The sequence below is a fragment of the Paroedura picta genome, chromosome 3 (assembly GCF_049243985.1).
Source record: "Paroedura picta isolate Pp20150507F chromosome 3, Ppicta_v3.0, whole genome shotgun sequence".
NCBI classification, from domain to species: domain Eukaryota; kingdom Metazoa; phylum Chordata; class Lepidosauria; order Squamata; family Gekkonidae; genus Paroedura; species Paroedura picta.
In genome coordinates this window covers 42405694-42416596 of record NC_135371.1, presented here as the reverse complement: position 1 = coordinate 42416596, position 10903 = coordinate 42405694, and the positions used below count along the sequence as shown (strand labels likewise).

The window sequence follows — 10903 nt, the reverse complement described above, 5'->3', positions numbered from 1 at the left end:
AATAGAAACAGGGACGATTTAACCATGTAGAACATGTAGCACGTGCTACAGGCTCTGCATTTCCAGTGGCCTCACACAATGCCTTCCCCCCATGGATCAGGGCCATAGCCTATCTCCTCCCCCTTTTCCCCACTTTAAGGACACTCATAGTGACACCTCTTTGCACTGTGTGCATGTGTGTGTGTGTGGGGGGGGGGGAACCTTCTGCTTCCAGTCTGGGTGCTCCTGCCAAAATTGTACTCTCCTAAGGCCCCAAAAATCTTTAACTTGGCTCTGGGGCCCCAAAAATCCCTAAACCACTCCTGAGTAGAAAGAACAAGGGCAATAAAATAACAACCCCCAAAATGCAGTATTTGAGAATGCTAGCAAAGTGAATGCTTGTCTTGGACAGACAGGTCAACATTGTTTCCAGGCAGGAGGCTACTGGGAGAGGACTCATTGAGCAAAGGGCATGGGCAGAGAAAGTGCTGACCTGAATAGCCCCCTTCTGAAAGCAGGGCCCGTTTACTAATATTGATCACGACTGCCAAGCTGACTTATGTGGATGCAGGTGGTCCTCTGGGTACCTGACTGCAGATCTTATAGGGATTCAAACGTAAAATCACCACTTTGAAGCAAGCTTGCAAACCGACTGGCAACTGGTAGAACTCTTGTGGTGAACAGGGAGGCTTGGCCACCCTTCCTCTAGGACTACAAACAGCAGACATCAATGGGCATTGAAAAAGGCCTGTCTTTTCCTCTGAACATTCAACAAGGGGTGCAGGGATGCTCTGCACATTTTTGTGCTTCTAATACATCTGTCTCTTATCCATCAGTAAAATTTAAAAGAAGAGGTTTTTTTTCTGCCTTGCTTTTTACTACTCGAAGGTCTCAAAATGGCACAGAATCACCTTCCTTTTCTCTCCCCACAACAGACGCCCTGTGCGGTAGATGGGGCCGAGAGAGCTCTGAGAGAACTGCAACTGACCCAAGGTCACCCAGCTGTCTGCACGTGGAGGAGCGGGGAATCAAACCTGATTCTCCAGATTAGAGGCTGTTGCTCTTCACCACTACACCAAGCTGGCTCCCAAAGAGATGATGAAGTCACCGAGGAGCTGTGTGGATTGCATGTCTGTTCTTGCCTTACCCGGGTTGCCAGTGTGACTCAGTGTTTGTCTGTTCTAGATGGCAAAGTCTTTCCCATGGGTGTCCCCTTTTCCTGCCAATCCATTTTAGCAAATCACTCAATAAGGGGAAATGTCAGTTTACAACAGAGGTGGATGAGGAAGCTGGCTTCTTTCACTTGTATTTCAGTCCTGTCCATTTCACTTTCCCACCTGACTTCCAAAGCCAAGCATGTTATTCGTGTTTCTTGGTGGCATATGGTCTCAACATCAAGGTTATCAGTCTCTAGGAGGGACCTGGAGATATCCTGGAATTATGATTGATTCCCCACACTCTCAAGATCAGTTCCCCTGGAGGAAATGAATGTTTGGGGTGGTAGACTCTTATTATATCCCACAGAGGTCCTTCCCCTCCCCAGACCCTGCCCTTATCAGGTTCCATCCCCAAGTCTCCAGGTATTTCCTAACCTGGAGTTGGTAACCCTATCTCACATTGCTACCTGGGAAGTGTAGTTCAGCCCCTTCCTCCCAGTTTGAGCATACACCAGCCCAGTGAATGCCACTGACTGGCAAATGCCTCTACTTTACAAGCAAAAAAACAGCATACACATGCTAATGTCATGGATTTTCAGTGGGGCATGATGGAGGTGGAAAATTATCTCAAGTTGCAGCTGTGGATGGAGTTTTCAAGGCAAGAGAAGTTCAGAGGGGTCCCCAAGGGCTGACTGACAACTCAAATTACAGGGTGTGTTGGTCTTAGTGGGCCACTGCCTTAAATTATGACCAGCAGCCAGGAGAGAGCCAAGTAAAGACCACAGAGCTCAGAATTTGCCAGTGGTACCAATAGGTGTTGGCTCACCTGTTGTCTCCCATTGGCACCACTGGCTGGATCAGAGGGGAGTGCCTTCTTTGGCACTGGCTGGTAACACTGCAAGACCACTCATGACTTCCTCTTGGGTCATTTTAATGCCCTAGTATGAAGCTAAACTTTTAATAACAGGTTCTGGGAATTTGAATATGCAGAGAGAGCAAAGCACCAAGTTGCTTAAAGAATAAAATAGTTTTATTTATGAAGAGAAACAATTATGTATGGAAAGCGGCAGAGACCTAACTATTTAGATAGCTGTTGTCTGTAGTTATTCTTCTGATCAACTGTTCTGGGGGCAACCAGGGGGAAGTGCGCTCAAAAAGTAGGAAGTCTTCTGTGAAGTCAATCAGGAAATGAGAAGAAATAATTTGAAAATCATCAGGAAGTTCCTATCCTATCTATGCTAACTATACATCTCCACCAATGCCCCCTGCAGGACACCCTTTATATTCTGCTTAATTATGCACACAGCAGATCTTGCATATTCCAACAAATAATAAGGGAAAGTCGTGCCCTTCATACTCTGCTTGTGTGCTACACAGCTAGCCATTAATGAGGGTTGGATTGCACAGCCCAGTGGCCTGATCTTGAAGGCCTCTTCTTATATACATCCCTAGAAGAATGCTCTGTCATGAATCTTCTCATCTTTCTCCGTTTGATTTTGTTTCTCCAGTCCTAAATGATTCCTCTTCTCCAGTGTGGCAGAGACCAGTACAGGGCACTATTTTAAAAATCCCAAGAATGGTGACTTTGTCCTACATTGTAATCAACGAAAGAACAAGGTTATTGAATATTTATATTGAGATGAGAAAGCACACTGATTGGCCAGCATAATTGCTTTGCTGTGATGTTCTCCTGCACAACCGCTTGGGAAGGCCCAAAGGTTTCCAGTCTAAGGCACCTGTAACAAATTGCATCACAGTGATGAAATATGACCTTTCAGGTGCATAACAATTTGCAGCACGTTCCCACCAATAGGACTGCAGCACATCTCCAATGAGATAAAAGTCAAAGGTGTGCTGATTGGATGAGATGCTTCTGACTTCATAATACTGCTCAGCAGCCAGTGCCTTGAAAGCAAACAACAGGAGCAGGCAACCTTTCTCTTTCCCTTGGGCACCAGAACCATTACCATTGGGCTGGGAGGAAAGAACTGCCACACCAAAACAACAGGATCCACTGGATCCGAACTACACAGGACCTTGTGTCCCCTAGGAAAACCAACCCGCTAATCTTCAGATCCATCAACTTCTTTATTTGGGATGGTTAATTATTACGAAACCCTAGGACTATATCAAAATGCCTCGCAAGAAGACATTAAAAAGGCCTACCGTAAGCTGGCATTAAAGTGGCACCCGGACAAGAACCCTTATAATAAAGAAGAAGCTGAGAAGAAATTCAAAGCAGTTGCTGAGGCCTATGAAGTCTTGTCTGACCCCCAGAAGCGCAGTCTCTATGACAGGCCAGTAAAAGAAGTACGGCACAGAGGGAGAGGTGCATCTGGAGGGAACTCTCACAACCCATTTGATTTCGACTTTGTGTTCCGTAGTCCTGAGGAGATTTTCAGGGAGTTCTTTGGTGGAATGGACATCTTTTCAAACGACTTCTGGGACAACCAATTTGAAGAAGACAACAATGGAGGAGAAACCAGAAATGGACTGCGGGGGCCCCTCAGTCTCTTTTCTGGATTTAATGCATTTTTGGACTTTGGGTTCAATTCATTTGGACCTGGTGTGCACACTATGGTTTCCTGCAAGTCCTTTGGAGATGATAGCCGCGGGACACACAACTTCAGGTCTGTTTCAACTTCCACTGAAGTGGTCAATGGGCGACGCATCACAACACGCAAAATCATTGAGAATGGACAAGAGAGAATTGAAGTTGAAGAAGATGGCCAACTGAAGTCCATAAGAGTAAATGGAAGAGAACAGTTGAAATGCTAAAGCCTGAACCCATCTCTGTTCAAAAACAACAAGCAACTCATGAACAATCTTTAATGGACTCTTGTTCCGTAAAACGGAATGCAACTAATAAACGGCTTCTTTGAGTTCAATACATATTTTGGGTAAAGACTGCTGAATTACTTGTACAAATGTATTGATGTAGAGGCATGTATTTATTTTGAATAGGCTGTGCTTTAAGTTGCATTGAGAAAGCAACAGCAGTATAGTCAATTAATAGTCAATTAATTACCCTTAAAATTGTAATCCTTACAGAATTAGTACTAACATTGGTGGGAACATAGAATCATAGAATCTGTAATAGTGTCCTCGCTGTTATAATGAAATGCTAAGGGCTAACAAGGGGGAGAGTGGGCATGGCCTGTCCGAGGCAGGGCCATGGCGAGAGGGCTTTGCAGCCCAAAGGAAGGCTGGCATGGCCGTGCTGCCGGTGGCAGGGGGGAGGGATTTCCTTTCCCTTTGAGCCACACCCTCACAGCACTCCTGTTTGCCACCCCTTTCAATGCCCATTTTTAAATTGGGCTTCGCTCCTAGTCATAGAACAATAGGAAGGGACCTCATGGGTCATCTAGTACAACCCCCTGCACTATGTAGGACATTCACAACCTTATCGTTCATCCACTGTAACCTGCCAAACCCTTAAGCCTTTACAGAATCAGCCTCGCTGTCAGATGGCTATCCAGCCTCTTTTAAAAAATTTCCAAAGATGCAGAACCCACCACCTCTCCAGGAAGCCTGTTCCACTGAGAAACTGCTCTAACTGCTTCTTCCTGATGTTTAGATGGAATTTCTTTTGAATTAATTTCATCCTATTGGTTCTGGCCTGTCCCTCCAGGGCAAGAGAGAACAACTCTGCTCCATCCTCTATATGGCACCCTTTTAAATACTTGAAGATGGTTACCAGATCCCCTCACAATCGTCTCCTCTCCTGGCTAAACAGACCAATCTCCCCCAACCTTTCTTCATACATCTTGGTCTCCAAACCCCTCACCATCTTTGTTGCCCTCCTCTGGACACGCTCCAGTTTGTCTACATTCCTCTTCGACTGGGGTGCCCAAAACAACACAGTATTCCAAGTGAGGCTGAACCAGAGCAGAGTAAAGCGGTATCATCACCTCCCGTGATCTGGACACGATACTCCGTTTGATACAGCCCAAAATCCCATATGCCTTTTTAGCTTCTGAGTCACACTGTTGACTCATGTTCAATGTATGGTCTACTATGACTCCTAGATCCTAGTAGACCATACATAATGACAATGTGTTGGAATGAAAGGTTTTGGGACTTCAGCCTAAAAGACTGAGTCAACTGTGACATATATTGTCATAGGACAATTGAAGTCAGCTGACACAGGTAGACAGACACTGTTAGACACTCATAAATGTGATAACAAAAGGAGCTTACTATGGACCCAGGGCTAGATTTCAAATAAGAATGATATTTTTGGAAATTTAGATAAGGTCATTCTTGTCTTGCAATTTCTTGGAACCTTTACAATGTCATCCTAAGCATATTTGCATCCTTCTAGGCACATTGACTTCAGTAGATTTAGAATAGTATAAAACTGTTTGGGATGGCACCGCTCATTTTACAAACCCAGAGTTTCCTGAGTATTGCTAAGATACCGATGTGACACTGTTCAGAGTAGGGTTGGACGCTTCAGCGCCAGAAGCAGCCGGTTGCTCCTGACGCAGCCAGCACCACACCGTGGGAGGAGGGGAGGTGCGAGAGTCAGCACACTGGCAGGCGCACACACGCAGGGGCGGTGCTCCTGCCGGTGCTCCTACTCCCACTCCCCCCACGCCCCCCGCAGCGCTGGCTGTCAGGAGCAACCAGCCACTTCAGGCACTGAAGCGTCCAACCCTAGTTCAGAGAGTGACACATTTTGCATCCCCACAGCACTACTCCACACTTGGTTAATATGTCAGTGATGCGAACCTCAGTATGATATTGCCCAATTACATACATTATGTTGTTTGAAATGAAGCAAAAATAATTTTAAAGCAAAGATGGAAAATACCGTTTGTGTCCAATGAACCATTTATGGATGTGATCTAAAGCAAGAAGGATAGTTGGAAAAATGTGGAACGCCAAGTAAACGTATTTGACAGAAAACAATGAATTTCTGTAGGGGAAAAAAAACTATGACACTGATCTGGATGGAACAACTGAGTGTAGAGCCAAAACTAAATAAAACCATAATTAGGTGGCTATTTTCCTTATCCTAATCGTAATATCTATCTTAGCCTAATTTTGTTCTATAACATCCTTGTGCATTGTGTTTGATGACTTGTTGAGATTCTCAATAACTTCATTGTTGAGCAGGAATACAAATCTGGACTTTTGAACTCATGAATACATGGAGCTGCCTGGTCCAACAAGACACTGGCCAAAGGTTCACATACATCTCCAGTATGTTTTGGGCTTTTCAAGACACCTACAAAAGAAGGGGAAAATGCTTAGCTGATCTTTCCCAGCTGGTCCAGGTTCCTCACATTCTTTCCCATGTCCTCGAGTTCTTCTCCATATAAGAAAATCATGCTCCGGTATAAGAGAAAAGAACTTATCCACACTAGGAACACCGTGATATTCTATTAGGCTGAAAATGGAGAGTTGTTTGTAGGCTTATACGGAAAGTTTGTCAAGAGAGTGCTATAAAAATCTAGCAATACCCCATTAATTTGTGTCTGTTTCTAGATATGGAAAACAGTTTGTACCAAAACTTGCCTTTAAAGTGGTAAAAGGTTCTGCCTGCAATATTTTAATCAACTACAGCGAGGGGTCCCCAAGTGTTGCCCTTGGGTGCCATGCAACTCACCAATAGCTTTCTTGGGTCCCATCAAGTGTTTAGAAAGTGGGTGAAGGCAGATTGGACTTTTGCCAGCAGGGCTTCTGACTGGCCACTGGAGATCTAATTGGCTTTGCAGGTTTTTTAAAAGTTGCTTTGGCAGCAGTCGCCACCACCACAGCACAAGCATCTTCACGGTGTGACTGAAGGTAAGCTGAATGAATGCATTTTAAAAGGCATCCTGTTAAACACAACTTCTGCTTGAGATGTGAAGAGTTACTATGAGAATTAAGCACAATCTCATTCCTGGGCGTGGGGTGAGAATCCCCTCACCCAGCAAGCCTCCATGGCAGAGTAAGGATTTGAACCTGGGTTTCAAATCTAGTCTGACCCTCTAACTACCCCACCTCAATGGAGATCAGTAAGTAAGTAGCTATGGACTTTATGTTCACCAGAGTATAATTATTTTATGGGAAATGTGGCTGAGGAGGAGCCAGGCGGAAAAGGAGGAGGCGCTAGGTGGCAAGCTCAGTGGCGTGTGTGAATGCAGTGGTGCTGTGATGTTGCCCTGCGGCAGGGCGGAGAGGTGCACGCACTGGGTGCCTTAAAAGGCACCATGAACAAGGAGCCAGGCCTCTTTCGCCTAAGCCACCACGAGGGCAGCTTCCTTCCCAACCTGTGATGTTGGCTAATACTGTTTATGGTTTGGCATGGGCCACTGTCATAGGTATTTGAGCTGCATTTTGTCACAGATTGCAGTTTGGCATGGAATGGAGCCTGTTTGGTGGGAGTTCGGTCTGTGCATCAGATTTCCAGGTTACAGACCTCCTGATGAGGTGGCAGGACTGCAAGCAGGGCCCAGCTGGCAGGGGAAGCATGGGGCTCACAGTGCCAGGTAGCCCAGGGTGGGACCAAGGGAGGCGGGTGCCTCTCTTTGGCACCCCGGGGTTTACCATGCCAGGTGGCCTTGGGAGGACCAAGGGAACTGTGCACTTCCTTTTGGCACCTGAGGCGGGACACTTCCCTACAGTGGGAATCCAGCGGCAAGGAGACCCACGTTCTCGGCGGTGGATCCGGGTGGGCCCCAGGGTGCTGCTGGGGACCGGGTTATTGTGGTTGGCTGACTGCAAGTCATGCTCTCTCTCCCATGCTGCACCAACACTCCTGCAGAGTTAATAATGAAGCTGTGGCCTTGTTTAAGCCAATGGAAATGTGTGCGTGTCTTCCTTAAGCCCAAGGGGCCCTCCTGCCAGTCAATAAGAAAAGAAGGAGAATACAAACATTACATCAGACACAGTCATACTGGAAGGGGGGGGGAATCATAACATCGATTTTTCTGTCCTGATTTCCCACATCTACACCATAGTCCTAAGAACATTTTCCTGAGTGAAAGTCCTAAGTGAATACACCTGAGTAGGATTCAGAGTAGACCTGGATACGCTTGCCCTACTAACCTATTGTGAATTAGGATATTAACCTTATCTGAATATTTCAAGGATGTGAAAAAGGAGTGAACAATGACAACAAAAAGGTCCATGTGTTGGCTTATTTTTCACAGGTGCAATGAAATAATCCCTTCATTAAGATAAGGATTGTAATGTGAGGTGTAAGATTTAAAGCTACACCAAACCATTCCTGGGATTGGATGTTAAAAAACAAGTGTTTAAAAGTGTGAAAGAGTTGACTCTAGATTTTTCTCACTTGAATTTTCTTACAATTACTATTATTTTTCTTTAAATGCCAGCAATGAAAAATAAGTTTGTGATTAAATCCAATTTGTAATAAGCCAAATAGCAGGCTTTATTGGTTTGCTTTAAGATCCATGAATGAGGAACCCTGGAAAATTTCTGGATAACTGTTATCACCCCATCAATAATGTTTAACTGTTTAGAATTCCAAAGGATTTTAGGTATATACATCAAAAGGGCAGACTTTGGGGGATGTCCAAATAAAGGGTGGATAAGAGGCTGGAACAATTTCAGGAAGGCTTTGATAAAGAAGAGAGCCTTGAGAGGCTGAACGCAGTGAGCAGTGTATCAATGAAAAGATACAAAAAAATTTAAAAGAAATGCAGTGTGATCATAATTGGAGAGAAAAATTATATTTGCAAATACTTTGAGAAGGGGAAAACAGCAGGTGAGTAGGCCACTCTGGAGGAGTTAACAATCTTCTGGACAAAGAAACTATCTCGTAGAATTCTACCCATAGCTGTCTATGACCTCACAATGACAGAAGGCAAAGTCAATGTGATGCCAAACTTACTCCCTTGTGAACCAGAAGAAGAAAACACATCAAGACTTACTGAGACTTCACCAATCCATATCGAATCTGAATTTATTTCCTTCTGCATTTTCTATAATGCATAAGTAGAAATGGATCCTGACCATCATTTGGCCATTGACTCCTATTCCCATATGAAGAATGACACTGGAGATGCTGACAAGATCCGCAGTGAGCCTTAAGGTCCAACCCTTCTCAAGATCAAATTTGATTTCCTAAATAATAGGAATGCTTGAACACACACCACTTCAGCTCTACCTTGCGACCAGCAATCAGGAAGCAACTTTTTCAGTGAGTGCCTCGATCATTTGTCAACCCACTTGTGGCTTTTTGACAAGTCGTTTCCCTATGTTCTTTCTTCACCAAGCAACACAGAGCAACTGCCTTGGAGCACTTGTGTGTTCTTACACAATCTGACTGGTTTCTACTACCCTTTGCTCATGCCATCAGTTGCTCTGCTCAGCAGGCAAATTATCGTAGCCATGTTTATATGTTTAAATAGATAATGATAGCAGTCATACAAAACAGTCATAATTAAATACCTTTCAGTGTTGATCTAAGTATTGGCAGATTTAAAATATGCAAGGGAGCAGCACACCAAGCTGCTTAAAAGTATAAAACAACTCTGTAAAGAAAGGGAGGCAAGATAAAGTCCCAGTAGTCTGTCTTAAATGTTGAAGATAGTTTCAGGTTGGTCTGAAGCAGCAGAACCAAGTTGGAGGCCAGTGTCACCTTTAAGACCAACATAGTTTTATTCAAGGGGTAAGCTTTCATATGCATGCTTTCATATGCGTATATTCCTCAGATATAATGAAATGGGAATTACCAGTCCATACTTATGGGTAGAGGGTGAACAGCAAATTGCTACAGAGCATAATGAAGATTTTAAACAGATTCAAGAACAATACAGGAATAACAAGCTAAGTCTATATTGTTATCATTTGTTCAACTCTGGGGCAAAAACCTTATGCATAGAAACTATGTCTCATGTTCTCGAAGAACCTACTCAAAGATCTGATCAGTGTCCTGTACTACAAATAGAAGCTGATCAAGGGGAAGCTTTCTGAAATGGATATTTCTACAAGGAATCATTCTGCCCGGATAAATTTCTACAAGAAAAGACAAGCCATCTACCACTCTCAATTGGATTTGCTGAAGCAACAAAAAATAAGAACCTCAAACCAGCAGGCTACTAATCTTAATAAGAACTCCAACAATATTGTCAACTTGTCACAGCAAAGAGGAATCAGTTCTTACATGTGGATTTTCATTCTACCCCAAGAAATCCATGCAGATGATTCAGTTCTGCAGGGACCTGGAGGCCTTTTCTGCCATCTACACCTAAAGGAATATTTTCAAATACTTTCAAACAGAAAGACACAACAAGACAGAACAGGCAGTATCTTCATAGCATTTGTTGTTGTTGTTGTTATGTGCGAAGTCGTGTCCGACCCATCGCGACCCCATGGACAATGATCCTCCAGGCCTTCCTGTCCTCTACCATTCCCTGGAGTCCTTTTAAGTTTGCACCTACTGCTTCAGTGACTCCATCCATCCACCTCATTCTCTGTCGTCCCCTTCTTCTTTTGCCCTCGATCACTCCCAGCATTAGGCTCTTCTCCAGGGAGTCCTTCCTTCTCATGAGGTGGCCAAAGTATTTGAGTTTCATCTTCAGGATCTGGCCTTCTAAAGAGCAGTCAGGGCTGATCTCCTCTAGGACTGACCGGTTTGTTCGCCTTGCAGTCCAAGGGACTCGCAAGAGTCTTCTCCAGCACCAGAGTTCAAAAGCCTCAATTCTTTGACGCTCGGCCTTCCTTATGGTCCAACTTTCGCAGCCATACATTGCAACTGGGAAGACCATAGCCTTGACTAAACGCACTTTTGTTGGTAGGGTGATGTCTCT

General features: G+C 44.4%; 1 protein-coding gene across 1 annotated transcript; it reads left to right on the top strand.

Moving 5' to 3' along the window:
* Positions 1 to 3028: 3028 nt before the first annotated feature.
* Positions 3029 to 4028, top strand: DNAJB8 (DnaJ heat shock protein family (Hsp40) member B8). The gene has a single exon (XM_077325412.1). It carries the CDS (start codon positions 3234 to 3236, stop codon positions 3912 to 3914), a length of 681 nt encoding a protein of 226 aa, XP_077181527.1. The 5' UTR covers positions 3029 to 3233; the 3' UTR covers positions 3915 to 4028.
* The last annotated feature ends 6875 nt before the right edge of the window (positions 4029 to 10903 follow it).